The sequence below is a fragment of the Macaca fascicularis genome, chromosome 9, assembly GCF_037993035.2.
Source record: "Macaca fascicularis isolate 582-1 chromosome 9, T2T-MFA8v1.1".
Lineage (NCBI taxonomy): Eukaryota > Metazoa > Chordata > Mammalia > Primates > Cercopithecidae > Macaca > Macaca fascicularis.
Genome location: NC_088383.1, coordinates 107,417,124 through 107,443,590, shown reverse-complemented (window position 1 = coordinate 107,443,590; position 26,467 = coordinate 107,417,124). Strand labels below are relative to the sequence as shown.

Genomic DNA, 26,467 nt, shown 5'->3' with positions numbered 1-26,467 from the left:
CATCACATGTTTTACCTGGTTACACTATCCTTGGATTGGGGATGGGAGTAAATTTGAAGGCTTTTGTCCAGTAATGTACACTTTTGGAAATGGAAATGAAGAGATCCATCACAAATAGTTTTCATAGAATATCAAAAGGATTGGCAGGGAGAATAGAAACAGAGAAGCACTTTGAAAGCACTCTCTAGAAACAGAAAATCAGGCCAGGTTCAGAAGCTCACACCTGTAAATCCCAGTGCCAGTGCTTTGTGAGGCCAAGCTGGGAGGATCACTTGAGACCACGAGTTTAAGACCAGCCTGGGCAACATAGCAAGGCCCTGTTTCTACAAAAAAAATGTAAAATTTAGCTGGGTATAGTGGTGCACACATGTAGTCCTAGCTGGGGGAAGGACTTGTGAGGCTGGGGGAAGCTGAGGCAGGAGGATCACTTGAACCCAGGAGGTTGAGGCTGCAGTGAGCTGTGGTTACACACCGTTGCACTCCAGCATGGGCAACAAAGCAAGACCTTGTCTCAAAAAAAAGAAAGAAAAGGAGAAAGAAATGGAAAATCAGTGAATCTGCCAACAGGACAAGTTTGGTAGTTAACACTGTATTTTCCTTATTGATTTGCATACTACTAAATGGTTAATAGCAAACTCCTAAAAATAAAATGTTTTTTGACTTAATTCTCTAAACTGAAAAGGTTTTCACGTTTTCTCCTCCATTAAAGATTTATTTTCATTATAAAAGATCTAGGACCATTTCTTTAATACAGAAAAATTACATGATTGGGAACTTTCACCTTCAAAGCAGAAAGAGAAAATAAAGATTCCCTCCTTGGAAGGAGTTCTTTTTCAGTTTTGTTTACATCTTTACGGATAAAAAGACTCAGTATCATAAAAACGTAAATTCTCCTCATTTGAATTATAAATTCTATGCAATTCCAAAGTTCCAACAGATTTTGTTTAGATACCAGATAATCTGATGCTGAAGTGTCTACAACGGAGCAAAGACTAAAGACTTACAAAGCCATTTCTGAAGAGTAAGAAAGGAGGACTCGCTCTATCAGATTTCAACACATAGTATAAAACTATGGTAATTAAAACAGTGTGGTATTAGTTCAGGACAAAGAAACAGGGCAGAATAGAGAGCTCAGAAACAGACTCATGAATATGTGGGAGTTTAATATAGGACACAAGGCATTTCAGATCACTAAAGAAAGGAGAGATGATTTAATAAATGATGCTGGTATAATTGGATTATCCATATGGAAAAATATGAAATTAGATACCTGTCTCATAAATACCCCAGACCAATTCTAGATTGGTTAAAGACTCATCCATGAAAGAAAAAAAACTTTAAAAGTTTAAAAAGAAAATATAGAATATCTTTATGAACTACATATAGGGAAGGACTTCTTAAACAACACACAGAAAGAGATAATTAAGAAGTCTGAAAGCAATGAGTGTGGGCAAGATGTAAATCAAGAGGAGATCATACGGACACTGGTGGAGGGAGTATAAGTTGGAATAGCTAGAATCACTTTGGGAAACAACTGGGCATTATCCTGTAAAGTGTCATACATATACCTGTATATGACACAGCAATTCCACTCTTAGGTATATACTCTAGAACGAGCTTCTTAAACTTTAATGAGCATCAGAATCACCTGGAGTGTCACACAATTTTGGATCCTCACTCCCTGGAGATTCTAAATCATTAGGTCTGGGGTGAAGTCTGTTAATTTTGGTTTCTTTGAAGCACCCAGCTAATGAAGTTGCTGCTAGTCTCCAATCACAGTCGGAGTAACATTCCTCTAGATTTTTCGCTTGTGTGTAAGGAAACAGGAATAAGAATTTCAAAACCACATTGCTTATAGTAGCAAAAGTCTGGACACAAATATCCATCAGTAGGAGAATAGATAAATAAACTGTAGGATGTTCACACAATGAATTATTATACAAAATTAAAAAGGAACAAACTGTAAGTGCATGTAACAACCTGGATGAATCTTAGAAGCATAAAGTTAAGTGAAAAAATTAAGACACGGGAAATTACATAGCACTTTTATAAAGCTAACACACTGAATAATATACTGCTTAGGAGTACATATGTGGATAAAGCTATAAAATATAAAGTAAGGAAATTAATGGCAAAGAGAAGAATCACACAACTCAATGCAACAGTGTGGGTATTACGGTAGCCTTTTTTTTTTTTTTTTTTTTTTTTTTTGAGATGGAGTCTCACTCTGTTACCCAGGCTGGAGTGCAGTGGTGCAATCTCAGCTCACTGCAAGCTCCACCTCCTGGGTTCATGCCATTCTCCCACCTCAGCCTCCCAAATAGCTGGGACTACAGGTGCGTGCCACCACGCCCAGCTAATTTTGTTTTTGTATTTTTAGTAGAGACGGGGTTTCACCATGTTAGTCAGGGTGGTCTCAATTTCCTGACCTCGTGATCCGCCCACCTCGGCCTCCTGAAGTGCTGGGATTACAGACTTGAGCTACCATGCCCTGCCCTATTATGGTAGCTTTTACAGTGGATGGTAGGTTCTCACGTGCTTCAGAACTATCATGTAAGTTACATATAGTCTGCTGTATATGGAAAACATATACATAATATACATAAAATGAAAAAAATGAGAGTCAGACAATAAGGTGAGCTAAAGGAGACAAGAAAAGATTATGAGGAAACTAAAATTATAATAACAATTAAAATGTTCATTGGACATGGTAAATAACAGAAATAGTCCTGGAGAAAATAGGTGTAGCAACATGGAAGACAAACTTGAGACAACCTCTTGCAGGTGAAACACAAAATGTTTAAAAAATAATCAGAAAGGAGATGACAGATGTGCAGAACTGAGGATGGAGATCTAATAGATTCCTGAAGCAGAGATTGGAGCAATAGAAAGAAATAAGAATTCAAAGCTATATTTATTTATTTATTTCACCTTTAATATTCTACCTTAATCCAAACAAATCTAAATAAGTTATTGAGTGATTTTTTTCCCATAAGTTATTGGGGTAAAGGTGGTATTTGGTTACATGAGCAAATTCTTTTGTGGTGATTTGTGAGATTTTGCTGTGCCCATCACTGAAAAGTATACACTGCACCCTGTTTGTAGTCTTGTATCCCTTGCTCCCCTCCCACTCTTCCCCCCGAGTCCCTAAAGTCCACTGTATCATACTTAGGCCTTTGCATCCTCAGCTCCCACATATCAGTGAGAATGGTTTTCCATTCCTGAGTTAGTTTACTTAGAATAATAGCCTCCAATCTCATCCAGGCCACTGCAAATGCCATTAATTCATTTCTTTTTATGGCTGAGTAGTATTCCATTGTATAAATATATCACAGTTTCTTTATCCACTCGCTGATTGGTGGGCATTTGGGTTGGTTCCATGATTTTGCAATTGTGAATTGTGCTGCTATAAACATGAGTGTGCAAGTATCTTTTTCATAGAATAACTTATTTTCCTCTGGGTAGATACCCAGTAGTGGGATTGCTGGATGAAATGGTAGTTCTACTTTTAGTTCTTTAAGGAATCTCCACACTGTTTTCCATAGTGGCTGTACTAGTTTACATTCCCACCAGCAGTGTAGAAGTGTTCCCTGATCACTGCATCCATACCAACAACTACTGGTTTTTTGATTTTTTGATTACAGCCATTCTTTCAGGAATAAGGTGGTATTGTATTGTGGTTTCGATTTGCATTTCCCTGATCGTTAGTTGTGTTGAGCGTTTTCTTTTTTTTCTTTTTCTTTTTTTTTTTTTTTTTTTCATATAGAGTCTTGCTTTTGTCACCCAGGTTGGAGTGCAATGGCACAATCTTGGCTCACTGCAACCTCCACCTCCCGGGTTCCAGCAACTCTCCTGCCTCAGCCTCCTGAGTAGCTGAGATTACAGACGCCTGCCACCATGTCCAGCTAATTTTTGCATTTTTAGTGGAGACGGGGTTTCACCCTTTTGGCCAGGCTGGTCTCAAACTCCTGACTTCAGGTGATCTACACGCCTCAGCCTCCCAAACTGCTGGGATTACAGGCATGAGCCACCGTACCTGGCCCATTGAGCATTTTTTCATGTTTGTTGGCCATTTGTACATCTTCTTTTGAGTATTGTCTATTCATGTCCTTAGACCACTTTTTGATGGATTGTTTTTTTTCTTACTGATTTGTTTGAGTTCATTGTAGATTCTGTTCTAATCCTTTGATGGATGTATAGGTTATGAAGATTTTTTCCCTCTCTGTGGGTTGTCTGCTTACTCTGCTGACTGTTCCTTTTGGCGTGCAAAAGCGCTTTAGTTTAATTAAGTCCCAACTATTTATGTTTGTTTTTATTGCATTTACTTTTGGGTTCTTGTTCATGAAATCCTTGCCTAAACCAATGTCTAGACGGTTTTTCCCTCTGTGTGTTGTTTAAGAAGTCCTTCCCTATATGTAGTTCATAAAGATATTCTATATTTTCTTTTTAAACTTTTAAAGTTTTTTTTCTTTCATGGATGAGTCTTTAACCAATCTAGAATTAGTCTGGGGTATTTATGAGACAGGTATCTAATTTCATATTTTTCCATATGGATAATCCAATTATACCAGCATCATTTATTAAATCATCTCTCCTTTCTTTAGTGATCTGAAATGCCTTGTGTCCTATATTAAACTCCCACATATTCATGAGTCTATTGTCTTCTAGAATTATTATAGTTTCAGGTTGTAGATTTGAGTTCTTAATCCAGCTTGAGCTGATTTTTGTATAAGGTGAGAGATGAGGATCCAGTTTCATTCTCCTACATGTGGCTAGCCAGTTATCCCAGCACCATTTGTTGAAAAGTGTAATGTTTCCCCACTTTATGTTTTTGTTTGCTTTGTCAAAGATCAGTTGGCTGTAAGTATGTGGGTTTATTTCTAGGTTCCCTATTCTGTTCCATTGGTCTGTGTGCCTATTTTTACACCATTACCATGCTGTTTTGGTGACTATGGTCTAACAGTATAGTTTGAAATCAAGTAGTGTGCGATGCCTCCAAATTTGTTCTTTTTGCTTAGTCTTGCCTTGGCTATGCAGGCTCTTTTTTGGTTCCATATGAATTTTAGAATTGTTTTTTCTAATTCTGTGAAGAATAGTGGTGGTATTTTGATGGGGATTGCATTGAATTTATAGATTGCTTTTGGAAGTATGGTCATTTTCATAATATTGACTCTACCCATCCATGAGCATGGGATGTGTTTCCATTTGTTTGTGCCATCTGTGATTTCTTCCAGCAGTGTTTTGTAGTTTTCCTTGTAGAGGTCTTTTACCTCCTTGATTGGTATATTTTTAACTATTTCTTTTTTTTTGCAGCTTTGTAAAAGGGGTTGAGTTCTTGATTTGATTCTCCACTTGGTTGCTGTTGGTGTATAGAAGAGCTACCGATTTGTGCACATTAATCTTGTATTCAGAAACTTTGCTGAAATATTTTATTAGTTCTAGGAGCTTTCTTGGAGGAATCTTTAGGGGGTTCAGAGTAAACGACCTTATCATCAGCACACAGTGACAGTTTGACTTCCTCTTTACCGATTTGGATGCCCTCTCTTTCTCTTGTCTAATTGCTCTGGCTAGAACTTCCAATGTTGAAGAGGAGTGAGGAGAGTGGGCATCCTTGTCTTTTTCCAGTTCTCAGAGCGAATGCTTTCAACTTTTCCCCATTCAGTATTATGTTGGCTGTGGTTTGTCACAGATGGCTTTTATTACATTGAGGTATGTCCCTCGTATGCCGACTTTGCTGGAGAGTTTTAATCATAAAGGGATGCTGGATTTTGTCGAGTGCTTTTTCTGCATCTATTGACATGATCATGTGATTTTTGTTTTCAATTCTGTTTATGTGGTGTATCACATTTATTGACTTGCATATGATAAACCATTCCTACATCCCTGGTATGAAATCCACTCGATCATGTTAGAATATCATTTTGATATGTTGTTGGATCAATCCAATCAGCTAGTACTTTGTTAAGGATTTTAGCATCTATATTGATCAAGGATATTGGTCTATAGTTTTCTTTTTTGGTTATATTCTTTCCTGGTTTTGGTATTAGGGTGATGCTGGCTTCATAGAATGAATTATGGAGGGTTCCTTCTTTCTCTATCTTTTGAATAGCGTCAAAAGAATTGGTACCAATTCTTTGAGTGTCTGGTATAATTCTGCTGTGAATCCATCTAGTCTTGGACTGTTTTTTGTTGGTAATTTTTTAATTACAATTTCAATCTCACTGCTTGTTATTGGTCTCTTCAGGGTATCAAATTCTTCCTGATTTAAGCTAAGAGGGTATTTTTCCAGGAATTTATCTACCTCTTCCAGGTTTTCTAGTTTATGTGCATAAAGGTGTTCACAGTAGCCTTGAATGATCTTTCGTATTTCAGTGGTGTCAGTTGTAATATCTCCTGTTTTGTTTCTTAATGTGGTTCTTAGACTTTCTCTCTTCTTAATCTTCTATTTTGGATTAATCTTGCTAATGGTTTATCAATTTTATTTATCTTTTTAAAAAACCAGCTGTTTGTTTCATTTATCTTTTGTATTTTTTGTTTGTTTCTATTTCATTTAGCTCTGCTCTGATCTTGGTTATTTCCTTTCTTCTTTTGGGTTTGGGTTTGTTTTGTTCTTGTTTCTCTAGTCCCTTGAGGTATGACTTTAGAATGTCAGTTTGTGCTCTTTCAGTCTTTTCGATGTAGACTTTTAGGGGCTATGAACTTTCCTCTTAGCACCACCTTTGTTGTATTCCAGAGGTTTTGACAGGTTGTGTCATTATTGTCATTTAGTTTGAATAATTTTTTTATTTCTATCTTGATTTCGTTTTTGACCCAGTGCTCATTCAGGAGCAGGTTATTTAATTTGCACGTATTTGCATGGTTTTGAAGGTTCCTTTTGGAGTTGATTTCCAGTTTTATTCCACTGTGGTCTGAGAGAGTACTTGATATAATGCCAGTTTTCTTGAATTTATTGAGGTTCATTTTATGGACTGTCATATGTTCTATCTTGGAGACAGTTCCATGCAGTGTTGAATAGAATGTGTATTCTGCAGTTGTTGGATGAAATGTTCTGTATATATCTGTTAAGTCCATTTGTTCCAAGGTATAGTTTAAATCCATTGTTTCTTTGTTGACTTTCTGTCTTTTGATGTCCTGTCTAGTGCTGTCAGTGGAATATTGAAGTCTCCCACTATTATTGTGTTGCTGTCTATCTCATTTCTTAGGTCTATTAGTAATTGTTTTATAAATTTGGGTGTTCCAGTGTTAGATGCATATATGTTTAGGATTGCCATATTTTCCTGTTAGACAAGGCCTTTTACCATTATATAATGCCCCTCTTTGTCTCTTTTAACTGCTGTTGCCTTAAAGTTTGTTTTGTCTGATAAAAGAATAGCTACCCCTCCTTGCTTTTGGTGTCCATTTGCATGAAATGCCTTTTTCCACCCCTTTAAGTTTATGTGAGTCCTTATGGGTTAGGTGAGTCTCTTGAAGGCAGCAGATAGTTAGTTGGTTGGTGAGTTCTTATCCATTCTACAGTTCTGTATCTTTTAAGTGGAGCATTGAGGCCATTTACATTCAATGTTAGTATTGAGATGTGAGGTACCTTTGTATTCGTCATGCTACTTGTTGCCTGAGTACCTTGGTTTGTTTTTTGTTTTTGCTTTTTAACTTGTATTTTTGTTTTATAGGTCCTGTGTGATTTATGCCTTAAAGAGGTTCTGTTTTAATGTGTTTCCAGGATTTGTCTCAAAGTTCAGAGCTCCTTTTAGCAGTTCTTGTAGTGGTGGTTTGGTAGTGGCAAATTCTCTTAACATTTGTTTGTCTGAAAAAGACTGTATCTTTCCATCATATAGGATGCTTAGTTTCACTGGATTCAAAATTCTTGGCTGATAATTGTTTTGTTTCAGGAGGCTGAAGATAGGGCCCCAATCCCTTCTAGCTTGTAGGGTTTCCACTGAGAAATCTGCTGTTAATCTAATAGGTTTTCCTTTATAGGTTACCTGGTGTTTCTGTCTCACAGCTCTGAAGATTCTTTCCTTCATCTTAACTTTAGATAACCCGATGACAACGTGATGATCTTTTTGCAATTTCCCAGGTGATTTTTGTGCTTCTTGTATTTGGATGTCTAGGTCTCTAGCAAGGTCAGTTAAGTTTTCCTCAATTATTCCCCCATATATGTTTTCCAAACTTTCAGATTTCTCTTCTTCCTCAGGAACACTGATTATTCTTAGGTTTCATCACTTAACATAATCCCAGACTTCTTGGAGGCTTTGTTCATATTTTCTTATTCTTTTTTCTTTGTCTTTGTTGGATTAGGTTAATTTGAAGACCTTATCTTTGAGCTCTGAATTTCTTTTTTCTACTTGTTCAATTCTATTGCTGAGACTTTCCAGAACATTTTGCACTTCTACAAGTGTGTCTAATGTTTCCTGTAGTTTTAATTGTTTTTTCTTTATGCTATCTATTTCCTTGAATATTTCTCCCTTCACTTCTTATATCGTTTTTTGGATTTCCTTGCATTGGGCTTCAGCTTTCTCTGGTGCCTCCCTGATTAGCTTAATAACTAACCTCCTGAATTTACTGAATTTACTGAGTAAATCCCTGATTTACTCTTTTTCAGGTAAATCAGGGATTTCTTCTTGGTTTGGATCCATTGCTGGTGAACTAGTGTGATTTTTTGGGGGTGTTAAAGGGCCGTGTTTTGTCATATTACCAGAGTTGGTTTTCTGGTTCCTTCTCATTTGGGTAGGCTCTGTCAGAGGGAAGGAAGGTCTACAGTTAGAGGCTGTTGTTCAGAATCTTTTGTCCCATGGGGTGTTCCCTTGATATAGTACTCTCCTCCTTTTCCTATGGATGTGGCTTCCTGTGAGCTGAACTGCAGTAATTGTTGTCTGTCTTCTGGGTCTAACCACCCACCAAGTCTACCCAGTTCCAAGCTGGTACTGGGGGTTGTCTGCACAGAGTCCTGTGATGGGAACCGTCTATGGGTCTCTCAGCCATGGATACCAGCACAGTATTTAGGGTGTCTCCCAGGTCCTGCAGAAGCAGTTCGCTTGCTTCCTTCAGAGAGTCTGTGGGTCCTCTCAAGATTGCTGGTTTGTTCTTGCAGTTGATCTGGAGCTAAAATTCACGATGTGAGCCTCCGCATGCTGCTTTGTCTGTCCCAGTTGGAGCTGCAATCTAGTTCTGCCTCCCGTCCACCATAATGATCAAATCTCCTCAAAGCTATATTTAAAGAAAGTTCTCAGAGGCTAAAGGAAAGTGTTTGTCTTTCTGATCAAAAGTGCTCTCCCTAATACTGGCAAATTAATGCAGAAACTCATATTGACACATTTCTGGCCAAAGTTCATAAAATTAAGGGTAAAACATGACTTCTATGAGCATCCTAGCAAAACACAAAAACTAGAAAATAAACAGGCTACCCATACATAGAACAAAAATCATGCTAGCTTCAAAATTCTCTTTAACAATGCTACAAGAAAATGACCTCATTCTACTTGAGGTCAATATTGAAATTTTTAAAAAAGAAAATGATTTCAAAATTTATTTGGAAAAACAAATGAGTATGAGGTAATGGAAATCTCAATTACATTGACTTGATCTTTACAAATTTATGATCAAATTAAATTATTGCATGCATCCTGAAAATATGTATCTTGATTATATATCAGTTTCAAGAATGCTTTAAATAAATATGCCTAAATAAGAAAAGTTTGAACAAAATAATAAAAAGTATAATGAAATAGACTTGAATCTATAGATATTAAAATATAAATGATAATAATGAAAATGCTGTGAAACTGATTAAAAATTGAGAGTTCAGTGGAAGACAACAGAAAGTCTAGACACAGAATTACATATACTATTTATCAGTATATCATGAATATCCCACATCATAAGATACACACACATACACACAAAGTCCTCATTTAATGTCATTGGTAGATTCTTAGAAACTGTGACTTTCAGTGAAATGATGTACAGCAAACCCTCAAATAATGTCATTTTGCTCAATGTCATTTCATTATAATGTTGATGAGGAAAAAAGTGGTTTTATTACACATCGTTTCACTTAAAGTCACAATTTCCAAGAACCTCTTGATGACATTAAGTGAAGACCTACTGTTACTTAGTGTGTGATAAGGATGGGCTTATGGATAGGTTATTCATTATATGATACTAAAATAATTACTAGACTACTTAAAAAATAACAAATTTAATAGTATACATCAAATCATTTTCAATGAATTAAAAGTTTAAATGTTTAAATAATATAAAAAAGAACTAGAAGAAATATAAGTGAAGATGTATCTAATCCTTATATGAGGAAGGACTTAATTAAGAATTTAAAAAAGGAAAAAACCAAAAGAAAAATATTGATGTGTTTTCCTATAAATTTTTTTTTAATTCTCCATGTCAAAAAACCATAAAAAGTGATAGAAGTCAAACTACAAACTTGAACAGAACATTTATTCCATATACAACTCAAGGATTTTTACTACCAAAATTAAAAGCCTATGTTATAGAGGATTCTGGGAAGATGGCAGAATAGGAAGCATCATGAATCTGTCTCTTCACTCAGACAACAATTGCACTGGCAGAATCTGTCTCATGTAACTATTTTAGAAGGACAAGGTCTATTAAAGGCTTGCAGCTTTCAAGGGAAGGCTAGGAGGGTGAATTGCAGTTAATTTTGGTCAATTTCAGCTCTTAGCTCAGTAGTGACTACCCATTCCCCACCTCTTAGCCCTATGGCAGGTAGCTGTGTATGTGTTCCTGGAGCAGTTTGCATACAGCTGGCAGGAGTCAGAGTGATCAAAAAATACCCCATCCTCTAAATACCAGGGATCTCTACTCTCATCTCTGATTACTGCTTCTGACCAAGAGGTGCAGATAAAGAGGCAGGTAACCATTGTTGTTGCACCTCTCTCCATTGATGTAAGCCCCTCCCCCTCTGGCTGAAGTGACTGTAGGGGATTTAAAAGATTGGTGCCTTTTTGTTTTGTTTTGTTTTTTTACTCTCCTCCTTTTTTCCTCTTTTTTTTTTTTCAGACATTAAATACAGAAACATTCAAAAAGCAACTGTGTGTACAGGGAAAAGTAGAAAGTACTACGCATACCTAGGAAAAGGTGCAGACTCAAAAAGACCTGAGAAGACCTTAAGTTTGTACCTCAGGCTGATCCTGGCAAAGGAACAGCCTACAACAATTAAACACACACACTCACACTCACACACACACATCCACACACACACACACACACCAAAAACAACTAAAACCCAGCAAACCCTAGGGAAGAAGAGGATATGTTTTCCAGAGTCACCACATTATTAGATTCAAATGTCCAGTTTCCAACAACAACAAAGAAATTACAAAGCATACAAATAAACAATATCTTTGAAGTATGGCTCATTCAAAGAAAAAAGTAAATAAATCCGTAGAAACCATCCTTGAAAAAGACCTGATGGCAGATCTACTAAGCAAAGACTTTAAACCAATTCTCTTGAAGATGCTAAACGAAGATGTGGAAAAAGTCAAGAAAATGATATATAAACAAAATGAAATATCAGTAAAGAGAAAGAAAACCTATAAAGAAACAAAAAAAAATTCTGGAGCTGAAAAATATAGTGACTGAAATAAAAATTTAGTAGAGTAATTCAAAGGCAGATTGGAGCAGTCAGAAGAGAGAATCAGCAAATTCAAAGGTAGGACAGTGGAAATTATCTAGTCTGAGGAACAGAAAAAAAAGATTGAAGAAAAATGAACAGGGCCTAAGGGACCTGGGGGACACCAAGTAGTGGCCCAATATACACACTGTGGGAGTCCCAGGAGAAGAGAAAAAGGAGCACAGAAAATAATCAATAAACAATGGCTGAAAACATCTCAAATTTGATTTTAAAAACATGCATATAAACATCCAAGAAGCTCAGTGAATTCTAAATAAGATGAATCTAAAGAGACCCACACCAAGATACTTTAAATCAGATTTTAAAGGCCAAATCAAATCTTGAAAGCATCATGAGTGAAGTGAATTGCCAAATATAAGTAATTCTTAGTAAGATTATCAGTAGATTTCTCATCAGAAACTTTGAAGGCCAGAAGGCAGTGAGCCAATATATGCAAAGTGCTAAAAAGAAAAAAAAAATACTGTCAACAAAGAATCCTATATCCATCAAAACTTTTTCTTCAAAAGCAAGGGAGAAATTAAGACATTCTCAAATAAAGAAAAGCTGAGCGATTTTGTGACGACTAGACTTGCTCTGCAAAAAAATGCTTAAGGGAGTCCTGCATGTTGCAATGAAAGTATACTACATAGTAATTCAAAGTTGTATGAAAAAATAAATATTTCAATAAATATTAATTATATGAGCCAATATACAAGCTAGCATTATTGTAACAATAGGTTTTAACTCCTTTTAAGACAATAGGTTTTAACTTTTTTTCTGCATGATTTCACAGACTAATACCTCTTTTAAAAACAATTATTAGTCTAAAAGCTAGTGTTATTATTACTTTGGTTTGTAACTCCAATTTTTGTTTCTACATAATTTAAGAGAATAATGTATTTAAAAGAATTATCAGTTTATGTTTTGGGGACACACAGTGTATCCAGATGTAATTTTGTGACATCAACCATTGATATAAAAAGTAAAATAGAGGTTCCTCTTCAAAGACTTTCCTCCCCGTCTAATTAGGAATAAATAGTAACTTCTCCTAAAAGCAAAATTTATTCAAAGACCTGTGCTAACATTCTTAAATATCTGCTGGCTGTAATAAAGAAATCAATGTGCTTTATGTTCTTAGCTCCCACAATTTAGCCTAAATATTTGCCCTGGCATGCTTATACTGGTCCAAGCAAGCACTAGGTCATAACCTGTTCCTCTTCCTTATTTAAAAGTGTGTTTATCTTTCTCAGCATTCCACAAGTTACTTCCTCCTTCCTTTGTTCTCCTCTACCTTTGCCTCTTTTAAAAAATTCTAAGTTGCTAGCCAAACCAGACAAATACAGAATGTGAGGTCCCGTTCCAGCCAATGGAAACCAGACACAGCAGTAGGGTGGATGCGTCAGGTTATAAATGACCTTGTCTCCTTTGTTCGGTGTACCCTTGTGGCAAAACTGCTGGCAAGTGTGCCCTTTCTGCAGGAAATAAAAATGGCCTTACTAAATAAATTAAATTTATGTTCAAGTGCTATTTCTTTACAGCACCGGAGAACAAGCATTTCAAACAATTGAGAAGGGTGAGGACAGAGCTGTAAAGGAGCAGAGTTTTTGTATGTTGTTAAAGTTAAGCTGGTATAAATGCAAATTAGAGTGTTATAATTAGGATGTTAAATGTAATACCAAAGTAACCACAAAGAAAATAGTTATAGAGTATGCACAAAAGGTAATGAGAAAGGAATTTAAACATTTCACTAAAAAAATCACTAAACACAAAAGAAGACAGTGATATCGGAAATGAGGGACAAAAAAGCTATAACATATAGAAAACAGCAAAATGACAGATGTCCCTCCTTATCAGTAGTTACTTTAAATGTAAATTGATTAAACTCTCCAGTCAAAGGACAGAGGTTGCCAGAAAGGATTTTAAAAGTAAAACAGGATCCAACTGTATGCTGTCTACACAGAGATTCACTTTAGACCCAAAAACACAAAAAGATTGAAAGGATGGAAAAATATATTCCATAAAAATAGTAACCAAATGAGAGCAGAGGCAGCTTTACTAATATCAGACAAAATAGATTTTAAATTTTCAAAGATTATAAGAGACAAAGAAGGACATTATATATTAATACAAGGTTCAATACAGCAATAATATATAACAATTATGTTTACACACCTAATTACAGATCACAAAAATATGAAGTGAAAGTTGCCAGAACGGAAAGAGAAACAGACACTTCTGCAATAACAGTTGAAGACTTCAATATCCCATCCTCAATAATGATAAGAAAAACAAGACAGAAGTAAGGAAGTAGAGGAGTTAAACAACACAATAAACCAACTAGATCTAACAGACACACCAAACACTTTACCCAGCAACAATAGCATACACATTTTTTCTCATTGCATATGGGACATTTTGCAGGATAAGTCCATGTGTTAGGCTGCAAATTAAGTTCAAATTTGGTATACAAATGCAATGGAATATTATTCAGCCTTACAAAAGAAGAAAATTCTGACATATGCTACAACATGGATGAACCTTGAGAACATTATGCTAAGGGAAATAAGCCAGTCACAAAAAGACAAATACTATGAGTTAATTTATATGAGGTACTTAGAATAGTCAGAGAGGCAGAAAGTGGAATGATGGTTGCCAGAGGTTGGGGGAGGAGGGATGAAGAGTTAATGTTTAATGGGTACAGAGTTTCAGTTTTACAAGATGACAAGTTATAGAGATGGACAGTGGTGATGGTTATACAACATTATGAATTTACGTAATACCACTGAACTGTACACTTAAAAATGGTTGAGATGATAAATTTTATGTTATGCGGATCTCACCACAGTAAAAAAAAAAAAATGGGAAAGAATGTTGGTCATTAGGAATTAACCTTATCAACTTCTTTTATATATCTACCCCAAACCTCTTTAGAGTTTTACCCAGGTATCCTCGTCTCCTTTTTTAGAGGATGGCATGGCATTTAGCTATCTCCTACTGAAAAGCAGACAGGTTTCAAGTTAATAAATCTAAAGTTTGCCACTCAGTTATGGTGGGGATTATATTATATAAGTTTATTTTTTATCTCTACATAATTATTGAGAATTAAACATAATAAACAATATCTCTTTTTTTCTAAATGTGAGTGGCTTGCCTGTTACAAACGTGTCTCACATTAAGTGAAAATCGTTGTAACACAAAGATAATGGCTATACCCAAATGCAAGTTTGAGAGCAAGCCTGTTTAGATTTTTCAAATTACCTAAATAAAAACAGGGGTGTTTGTGATAAGACATTGGAATGAAGGATAAGAAAAATGGGAACGAACTGTAGTGAGTCGAAATTGGAGGAACGGAAGTGTTTTGTGTTTTTGCTCTTCTTGACTTCTAAATGCTTTGTGAGTGTAAAAATTAGAAACTAAATTTTGGCAACCTCTATATAAAAACTAAGGCTCCCTTCCAGATTCTGTACCCACTCTCTAGGTTGAATTCTTTGTTTTTCAGCTGCCTTGTGTCTTTATGTAATATGACTTTGTACTTCACAGCATGAAGGAAAGTGTTATACAGCCATTGGAGGCAAATAGATCCCTATTTGCTTTCAGGGTCTACCATTCACTAGTTTTGTGACCTGAGATATACCTTGAAATGTCTGCATGTCTGTAAAATGAGAATAATAATCCCTATTATTATTTCAGAGGATTATATCTTACTATTACTGAGAAAATAGTAAGCGAATCATAGCTAACTTACAGTTTTTTACTTTTATTATTTAAAAGAAAGTACATTGCAAGTCAGTAAGAAAAAGGTGGAAATCCCCTTGGAGTGTGATAACCACTTCATAAAGTAATCATCAAAAACACAGAAATTGTAACCAAATTTGAGCATATTAAACCCATAACACTTTTTCCATCTATATAATTGATAATGACTATTTGCCTTTTTTAATATTAGGAGACCATATTTAACAGCCATCCTAAGGCCACTTAAAATTAAAGTAAATCGTTGTGCATGGCTTAGAGTACACTACTCAGGGCAGATTTGGAGCCATTCTAGTAGCAAAGGGGCTTGGAGACTTCGTTCTGATTTATGCAGTTCGTCAGATGTTTTTAAGCAGCTGATACTATAAATGACCAAACAAGACAAAAAAAAAAGATTATCAGAAGGCTTCTGCCTGAAAAGATGAATGCTAATAAAACACGATTGATGTCTTTAAGGCATTGAAGAGTATGCACTGAATAGTATATTCACTGAATTCAGGAATTTGAGTGGGGTAGGAGGGTCCTAAATGTTATTAGGAAGCCCTATTTTATACACTGAGTTATAAACACTGAAGTCATTACCTCACAATAGTTGGTAAGAACTTGCACAACAGAAATGTAAATTTTATATTTATATCAGATGCAAACACAAAATATGATGATAGCAAATACAACAGAAATTAAGGTGGGCTTTTGTAAGCTCATATAAATGTGTGCCACAGATTGAATATTTTTAAATCCATTACACATGGTTCATAGAATGGTTAAAGCATCACATTCTTTTTAGTTTAGAATGACATTTTCTATTGTCAGATTGTTGAGGATAACCAAGAATTAGCACCATGGTTGCAAACATTTTTCTGTTTGCCTTTTGGACTCTGGAATCAAGGACTCTGGTCTCCTATGTGGAGAAGCTTCACCTCAGTCCCACTGCACTAGTAGTCTTCAGCGACAATATTTGGAGGATGACAGTTTGGATGATCATGTTAGTAACAATTCTAAGGAACGGAAATAGTCTATTCCATAATTAAACAGAAATCATAAACCACTATAAAAGTAAAGTCATAGAAAAAGAAAGTTGAAAATGTGAAGTCTCAAATGGTTTTATTTCATAATATATGAAAATCCTTGATTCATTTGTTCATATGCTGCTGTAGGTCAACTCCACTTACACATCCCAGTTTAGTTGAAAGGCCACTTTAGACAGTGTCCACTTCATTATCAACCCAGGTTCGTGTTTCCTGGGGCTGACCATGCTTGTAGGCTTTGGGCTGCGTTGGTCATGACTCACTTTACTCCCGGTAGGAAGTGATTTCTGGCCCGTGTGTGTGTGTGTCATGTTTACTCAGAACACCTGAGCATGTGGTCTCTCCCTGACCCTCTCCCTCTCTATTCTCCTCAGGACTACTGGCTGTCTCTCCTCTACAAGCGCCTGATTGGCCCCAAAGTCTTGGCTGTGCATGTGGCTGGGCTCCAGCGGAAGCCACGGCCTGGCCGAGTGATCCGGGACAAACTGAGGATTTATGCTCACTGCACAAACCACCACAAGTAAGTCCTCAGAGAGATGGCACAGAAAGGCCACCCGAGGGGCTCCCACCCCGTTCCATTTGGGACCCCTTCGAGACTCATGTCCATTCACTAATCTTATCGAAAACTTTGCCGCTGGAATCACCATACCTGCTCTTTGCAGGTTTCAAATAATTTCTGGTAAATAGCTTTTACTCCAAGTAAATGCTCCCTTCTCAAACTTAGAGGATTAATCATAAAAGATTCCTAAAATTCTTGCCATTTGTTCATTTACTTATTCATCCAACACATTTTTATTGGGCATTTTCTCTGTGCCAGTTGATGTAATGCCCATGAGGCTTTTTTTGTGTGCCTAAGCTTCAGCCAAGTCAAAAGGTGTAAAATCTTTTCCTATGATCCACCAGCAAAGCTTAAGAAAATAAATCTCCCTTTTTAAGATGCATGCTGGAGAGATATGCCACTAGAAACCTAGCCCTAGACCAATGCATCTCAAGCTGGGTGTCCCCAGAACTAATGGAGTGCCCAGAGGTGGTCATGCCAGCTTTAGAGCCATTTCCAGTGTTTTGAAAATCTTTTCAGCTATTTTAAAAATTAAGAGGCTAAGTGAAATCTGGGCTTCCTTTTCTGAGGGCTCTGGACTTACAACAACCGAATGTGGTAGTGTGGGGTTATCCTTCTCTTTTTGATCTGAAGCACTGGTTGTCATTACAGTTGTCTTTAAAACAAACAGGAAAATTAATTATCAATAAATAAAGTTTGGCAGACAAAAAAATTTAACACATTAAGACCATAAGGGAAAACTTTAAATTGGAGAGAGGGGGGTGCCTAAAGCAAAATCCATCTGGCCAAATATGACTTTCTTACATCACTTCCTGTTTAAGGCAGAGTAGGCTGCCCTGGAAAAGAGAATTATTTCTCTTTCTCTTAATGCAAAGAAAACCTGGTGGGGGGATAACGGGGCAGGGAATGGTAAGCAAGTACCTCCAGCCAGACCTTCATTCCAGCCCAGGCCTATCGGGAGCTGATCAAGGGGAGTAGCTAGTACAAAGAGCTTGGAGTGGTCAGGTTACAACAGATGCTCCTTCTCCTTCCTTGATGAGAGAGGAGCCAAGCCAATTAATTTATCATGATAAGACTTTTCAAAGAATCACTCTGAGCAGAGCAGGGACAGGGGCCAGTTGTCTTGTCAGTAGATACAAGTGCCTATTGTAAATGAGGGGAGGCTGGCTTGGGCAGAGGCCAGAGGCTTTCAACATGCCTTTTGCTCAACAGGAAGCTCAATCCAATACCTGACAGAGAGTGACTGCTTTATGGCCTTGGCCTGGAGTTATCTGATCATCACACAAGGAAACATTGTATTCCTTGTCTCTGCCCTGGCCCTGAGGTAACCACCCAAAAGGTGGACCCCCAGACTCAAGATAGAAAAATTACTCTTGGCACCTTATATCCCTGTTGGAAAGCATATCAGTCTGTGGCCTTTATACTACTAGTCTGAGGACTCGGGGAAAAAATTATCTGCAGCCATGGGCTTAGCAGGGTTTGCGTCTCTTCATAGAAGCCTCCTCACATAATCTCATTCGAGTGTTCATCCTCATTCTTTAACATTCTCATGGGAAGTTGTTATTAATATTCTGAGTGTACTGTGAACTCAGGGCCAGTGTCTCATTCATTTTGTATTCTTGGTGTCTAATGTAGTGACTGGCATGAAGATCCCAGGAAAGGTTTGCAAATGAATGAATGAATGCAGAAATTGGGCATCAAGATGTTACCATTGATTTAGAGTTAGAGCTTTCTTCCCCTTTGATATTACCACATCAGCCAAAAGGAAATGGTATGATGGGGATTCTACCATTCCCTAGTATGAGACCTCAAACAAGTTACTGAAATCTTCTGCATTCAAGACTCTCTGTCTACACCACCAGCTCTCCTCTAATTTCTATGCAGTCACTTCAGAATCTCTCTAGAGAAACGGTGTCACTGTGCTTCTATCAGTACAACCTCTCTCACTCCCTGTTAAAGAGACAGAAAGAAAAGACTTTCATAATCCATTCTACATATGACCCTAATGATAATAATTGGGGTGAAGGTGTTTTTGTTCCTATTAGATTCATAAAGAAAACCCACAGTGAATGCACAGAGCTAGCTGAGGTTTCAGGGCTCCTCTGTGTCAGTGTCCAGCTAGGGTAGCTCAAAGGTAGAAGAAGTATCTATTCACCTCTCTGAGAAATCATGTGCCATTAAGGAAGCACTGCTGAGTCATTTATCTGTGGCCAATAGGCCAAAATCACAGAATTATCCCAGAGTGGGCATGGTAGATTCACACTATTCAACCTTGACGAATACTCTGAAAATATTTGCCCCGCGCCAAAACAGGGATTGGAAGAGAAGGTATAAACTTATGAGTAGAATCATCCAGAGAAAGCGTCTATTAAAACAACAACCCCTGCACTCCAGTGTGTATTGAATACTTGCTGTGTGACAAGCATCTTTCCAGATATTTGCATTTATTTTATTGAATTTCAGAGGTTCTACGGTATCACACCTACATGCAAATAGCAGCATTAATAATGCAAAGAATGCTACATTTGGAAAGAGCCCTTAGAAATCATACGGCCCAGTGCCTGTTCAACACAGAAATCCGTTTCACATCTCCCTGACAGTCACGCAACCCCTATGTGGACACTGCCTGTCACAGCAGCCCCTTGCATTGTGGGTCATTTCTGACCTTGTAGAGCGCTGTCTCTTATGATTGATTTAGGAGAAAAAGTTAGACCCTTATACCACCACCAGCAGGTGCTTTTCTGTTTTCTGTTCTGGAATTAACAAATTAGGACACTGACAGAATGGCAGTTCTCACCCTCGATCTTCTTGCTCAGAGAACAATCAAGTTTTGACAAGGAAGCCTCTTTTTATGAGCGATTCTGCTGAGACAATGTATGTTTCTGGGGTGGAGATGAGGTCCTTCGCCAAGTTCAGAACCAATTGGAACCTGGTGGATGTTGAAGCAAAATTAAGCCTTTTGGGGTTCAAGTTCGTTTATTATTGGCAAAACATGACTTCCTGTTTTTCAGAAGAAGTTTTTTTAAAGGCTCATAAAAATGGTTCCTGAGGCTTCTTGGACATCAAATGGCTCTTACAAAACAATATTTTGATGAGTTAAGTGTAAATGAATCAGAAACATGTGGATTAAATTTCCCTTAAAATACACAGGGGCTTTGAAATTAAGGGAAAAAATGTTTGGCAAAACATGGCCTGGCTTTTACCGAACCCAAAACCTTTGAATTAGATTTGGAGACAATGGATCAACCCAGTTTCAAGCACATTGACTTTCAGTGGGAATGACCGTGGACTGCGAAGCATCATCCTCCCTTCCCTTTCCCAGCCTCCCAGCTTCACTGGAGACATTTCTAGAACATGACTGTTTTCTATCTGGAAGTCAAGATGCACCTCCCCATTTGACATTCCCCACCTCTTACATTAGGATATTCCAATTCCAGCCTCCCTTCCCTGACTCACTTCCCCCTCCTCCCATGGCAACACAGAGAAATGTCAGGCAGGAAAAGAACAGCCAGAAAAAATGAACTCCAGATACATGGATTCTCTGCTGGTGAAAAAAAAAAAAAAAAAAAAAAATCTTACCCATGAGTGAGACATGGGGCAAGATAGATGATCCTCTCAGACAACTTCTCTCCTGAAAGGAACATTCACTAAGATAACCAAAAGCCACCTGGACTTGACAACATCAGAAGGCCAGCAAATGCTTGCAGGCCAAGCCTTCAGACACCATTTTCTCCAAGATTATTTTTCTATGGTCAGAGAATATATGTTTCTCAGGAATTTGGATTCGCAACACACTACTTTCAGGTTGGTGCTGCACTCCCCAGCCAAGAATGTGTCTTTGCAGCAAAAAGGCCTCGCTTAATGTCCTTGCCCACAAGCCAAGCAGGGAGAGGGATGGCTGAGGCAGTCTTTAATGCCAACTCCTACCTGAGAAGGTGCTGTGAGTTCTGAGAGCTTCTATATGTGGGTCTCTGGGCTGTACTGGTTTGTCTTCCCCAGGGGAACTATGTAAGTGGAAATCAGACCACTGCCAAACAGCTTGAAAAAGACAGCTTTCCCTGCAGCAGTGCTGTGATTTCAGGTCTCCCTCCCACCCACCACTTCCCCACATCCCACCTTCTCTTCTGCAGTCTCTAAGGGCTCATTCTGCCCCAGCTCTGCAGAGGAGAAACTCATAAATGCAAGCACGTGGTTCTCTCCTCCTCCATTGCTGGCCTTTGAGAGTGTTGTTTGATGGTAGCTAGCAAAAGAGTTTACTGCAGTCTGGCAAAATTGATACCCATCCACATGTATTTTCTCCCACTCTGAAGCCTAGAGGTCCTGCAATTAATGGTGTCTTCCTCAGTTTTACAGATAGCTAAGCTAAGCTGAAACCCCACCAATGGGAAAGAGTCGATGTTCTTCTTTAATGATGGTCAACACTGATTCAGGCTGCCAGCATCCTTCTTCAGAGTCCTGGGGACACAAGTATGCTTAAATCAACTGGCATTCTCTTCTGACCTAACTCATTTAGCTACAAAAGCTAGTTCACATGTTGCAGGGGATTCAGAAGGACTGGAGGAGGAGGAACCGGATGGAAGAGTCGTTTTAATAATTTATCACAGCACAAATGCAGGCATCCAAAAGCCTTGAACACAATAATGTACCCTCCTGCAGATGCAAGAAAAATCCTCTGACACACAGCCAGCAGGATATACTTCGGTAGCTCTTCTCATAATCTTAATGAATTGTTCTAAGCAAGTGGTTCCCAAACCCAATTCATCTGCCAAATATCCCAGAAAGACTTTTTTAAGTAGAGATTCCCAGTCCCTAATCCCAAATAGATTGAATCAGAATCTCCAGGGAAGAGCCCTGGAAACTGTGCTTCTAAACAAAAACAAAAACAAAAATAAAAGACTCCATGTCACCATACCCACCTGTCCTTGGTCACTCAACTCTTAATTAGCACCTTTAGAAGCAGAGGTGAGTGACCCAGGATGGAGGGGTGTTATTTCTACAAGGAATGATGCTTTCCTCTGGGCAAAGTTGACTTAGAGTTTCTCTGAACTCCTCCTTTGAAGGTGGGGCTGGATCATTTTTTTGTTTCCTCTCATTAACTCATCCAGATGGGGCCCTAAGGGACCCCTTAGAAACAAAGTATTTTTTCCCACAGAGAGAAGGAAATCATTATAGTTTTCCTAATACATGCTGAAGGGCTTATGCATGTAGGCATATAGTTCTCTCAGACTTCTGAACGTCTTATGCTCATTTAAAAGAATTCCAAAATGGTGAATAGTTTTATAATCTTGAGGTAGGTAAAACAGCAAAAGAAGAAATCAGAAAGATAAATTTGACTACATAAAAGTTTTTTAACTTTTATATATTAAAATACAATGTAAATAAACTGAAATGGTCAAAGAAAACTGAGGGAAATTTTGCAGACAAAAGACTGCTCTTTAATAAATAAATTGTTTTTATAAATCAACAGAAAAATAGGCAAAGGTGTCTGGGCACAGTGTCTAATGCCTGTAATCCCAGCATCTTGGGAGGCCGAGGCAGGTGATCACTTGAGATCAGGAGTTCGAGACCAGCCTGGCCAACATGGTGAAACCCTGTCTCTACTAAAAATACAAAAATCAGCTGGGCATGGTGGCGCATGCCTGTAATCTCACCTACCAGGGAGGCTGAGGCAGAATTGCCTGAACCCGGGAGGCGGAGGTTGCAGTGAGCCGAGATCATACCACTGCACTCCAGCCTAGGTGACAGAGAAAAGAAAGAAAGAAAGAGAGAGAGAGAGAGAGAGAGAGAGAGAGAAGGAAGGAAGGAAGGAGACATGGTCAGCTTACAAAAGAAGAAATGAAATGGTAAATGAAAAAATGCTGCATGTCAGTATTAATTTTTAAAAATACAAATTAATACAACATTGAAATCCCATTTTCACCCCTCAGGTTGACAAAGGTATTTTAAAAGAGCACGTTGGAAGTGTTCTTAGGGGTATGAGTAAATAGGTGCTCTCATACAGAGTAGGTGGGAGCAAAATTAGTGAAAGCTTTCTAGAAAGTTAATATCAATGTAATCAAAATGTGTGCATCTGTCAGGATAGGTTAGGTTATGCTGCAATAATGAATAACCCCCAAATCTCCATGGCTTTCAATAAGAAAATGTATTTCTCATTCACACTACTTGTCCATCATGGCTCGACTGTACCTCTGCCCACATCATTTTCATTCAGCCTTTGTCAAGAACATTGTCAGTCTTCTGGCAGAGGGAAATGAAACATGGCAAAAGATGGACTGAGTCCTAAAGCTGCTGCCTAGAGGTTTTACCATGTCCACTCACATTTCATTGGACAAAGCAAATCACGTGATCACTCAGTAGGGCAGGAAGAAAAAATCTTCCCACAGGGAGGTGCACCACTGGGAATGAACTGGAAAATTTGGTGAGGAATCGTACAACACACATGTCCCTTGGACTAATGATTCCAGCATCTAGGACTTTATCCCTCAGAAATAATCAAAAAGTTTATACACATGACATAATTTATAATTGCAAAAATGTTCAAACATGAGTTGTTTGAACTGCAAATGTAGGGGATTAGTTAAATAAATTATGTTACACTTCTATGATTGAAAAGTTTAGGATTCTTCTACAAGTAGAAAAAGAATCACATGGGAATATGTTTAAGATGTTCATTAATGGAAAAAAACTCTGTGAATAATGTGATTCCAGTTTTGTAAAAACTGAGTAATAATGTGTCAAAGTACTCAATAAATATTTGTCAAATTAATAAATTAAAAAATACTGGAAGGATGTTTGCCAAAATATTATCATATCTCAAGATATGAGGGTTATGGGGAATTTTCTTTTTCTTCTTTGTGTTTCTCAATATTTTTCCTTTTTTGCAATCAGCATGTTTTATTTCCATACTATGGTAATATATGCCATAAAATATATACATTATATTTTCTAAAATCATTGCAATAAATTTAAACAAAAACTAAAGAAGTATGGCGGGAAGTGGCTATCATCTTTGCAAGAAACCACAATGACGAGGCCTTCCTGTCTTTTAGGGTCTATGGTGGCCAAGTTTTTAAGTGCCATTTTCTGGGCTGTTCATATTTTGTAGCCTGTAAATTATTTAGGAGCATCTAACTTACCACTCTGTTTCCATCTTTCACTTCTCTCTTTCTCTGGATCTCAGCCACAACTATGTTCGTGGGTCCATTACACTTTTTATCATCAACTTGCATCGATCAAGAAAGAAAATCAAGCTGGCTGGGACTCTCAGAGACAAGCTCGTTCACCAGTACCTGCTGCAGCCCTATGGGCAGGAGGGCCTAAAGTCCAAGTACGTGCCAACCTGAAAATAGCTTGGGAGTAAGTGCAGCAGGAGCTGAGGGAGGGGGGAGCTGAAGACACCAAGATTGCTACTAATTCTTTCAAGGGCTCAGTGGGATGGAGTAGGACAAAGAGTGGTCTGGGGTCAGGTGACTGCTGACTCCTTTTGGAAACCTGCTCAAGCCCCTCCCTATCTTAGATCCCTCAATTGTAAAGTCAAATGGTGGAGAAAGTATTTCTCAACAAGGGTGCTCTTGGTATTTGAGCGAGATAACTCTTCTTTATACACGACTATCACATTGTAAGCTGTTTAGCATCCTTGGCTGCTGCTCACCAAATGCCAATAGTGCCCCATGGTCATGTAGCAACCAAACATCCTGGTAGTTGAGAACCATGTCCCTCACAGCTGTAACATTCTGTAATGCTATGACTCCCTTGTTGTTACCATCTATTAACCTCACAGGGCTTACAGGAAGGAGCACAAAACAGAGAGTTTAGTGCTCGAAAGTTCAGAGGTAAAGAGTCTGTCCTACCCCAAACTTTATAACTTGAACACACCACTGCTCCATCTCAGCTTCTTCATCTGAATAATAGGACAGAGATTATAGTTTGAGGGCTCTGTGGCCCCTTCTAAACTCTACAAATGTATGATTCTGTGACACTCCCTGCCTCCGTCAGTCTCTATTAGAGACTATTGACACATGGATCACTACGAACAGAAAAACTCTAGGACAGTGAGCAGGGCCTGGTCAAGGGCAAGGCCACCCCAGCTCCCCCAGTAAGGCCTCTCAGGAAGGGTATGGGATGCTGCACAGACTGGAAGCATTCCTATTCCATTTTTAATGTTTACCAAGTTTAACAAAGCTGTAAACTTGGAGCAGGTGGCTTGCACTCCAACAGCTGCCCACAAATATTTGTGCTATAATTATTCACTGTTTCACTGCAACCTTGGTGGCTTGCATTTGGCTTCCAATTGTATTTGCAATGGGAGCGAAAAACAATCTGGGAAGTCACTTATTGAGTCTCTTTAGCCCACCCTAGATCTTCATTTTCAGTCTCGGTTCACATGCTGGCTCTTTTTTCTGGCTACATGTACATTGCGTCTGCTTTTCTTTCTTCCCAGTCCTACCTATGTCAGCAGGACTCTACTGAGTATTTTATCCCCTTTCTCTCCACTTCTGAGTAGTTCATCGTGAGTGTGCTGAATTCCTGGCCTTCATCCTAGGCAGGAGACCTGCTTCTGGTCCCAGCTTTGCCAGTAAATAATCATATGACCTGGGAAAATTATTTTATCCTAATCCTTTGGCCTCAGTTTCCTAATATTCAGATTTCAAGGGTTGTTGTATATTTGGTAAGGTCCTGTGCAGCTTGAAAACTCTCATCCTGGGTGTGATTTTCTGAGGACCATGAGTGCATTAAATCTCCTGCTGCCATTAAATAATGATCTGCAAAGCCATTTCTGACAGAAGGGCTGACTCTGCAGCAATGATTAGGGTCCTCTCATTAGGGTCCTCTGGAACCAAAGAGCTTAGGAGCTGAGCCTGCCCAGTGTCAGGAAGACTGTGTGCACTGTGTGGAGGGGACTGGCCAAATGCTATAGTCTAACAGGCCAAGGTGTCCATCCCTGCTCTGTTACTTGCTGGATGTGTGTCTTTAGGCAAGTTATGTCATCTCTGTGAGCATCAGTTTCCTCATCTGTGAAACCTCTTTTGTGGAGCAAAGTAAATGAGGTAATCTGTGTAAAGTTCCTGACACATAGTAAATGCTCAATAAATGTCCATTACCTTCCTTTTCCTCAACTCAGAAATCTAGCTGGTTGAGAAAGAGGAAGGATACAATTGCTTTCCCTAAGAATGTTCTTCCAAAGAGGAATGTTTTCAGACTTTTAAGATAATGTGTTAACAAGACATGTGTTAGGATTATGATAAAAAATCATGCTAAGAATTACAAAAAAGCAAAAGGATGAAACAGAAGATGATAGTCAAGGGTAGCACTTTTTTATGAGCTTGTTTTCCCTCCAACCAAGGATTCAGGCAGGCCTCTAAACCTATTTACCCCTCCCCTATGTCCCTGCCTCCAAGATGATTCCCCTGCTGTTTGGAGCTGGCCACACCTTAACCCCTGTCTTTCTATACCTATCCTTAAGAGTGACTGAAGGGACTGACT

General features: G+C 38.2%; 1 protein-coding gene across 2 annotated transcripts in view; it reads left to right on the top strand.

Annotated features, from left to right (window-relative positions):
- HPSE2 (heparanase 2 (inactive)) overlaps positions 1 to 26,467 on the top strand; it is a 792,642-nt gene that overhangs the window by 743,736 nt on the left and 22,439 nt on the right. For both annotated transcript variants that reach the window (XM_045361347.3, XM_005566158.5), the window contains 2 exons: positions 16,800 to 16,945; positions 24,165 to 24,311. In XM_045361347.3, the coding sequence (XP_045217282.1) occupies positions 16,800 to 16,945; positions 24,165 to 24,311 (293 nt within the window). The remainder of the gene's footprint in view (positions 1 to 16,799; positions 16,946 to 24,164; positions 24,312 to 26,467) is intronic.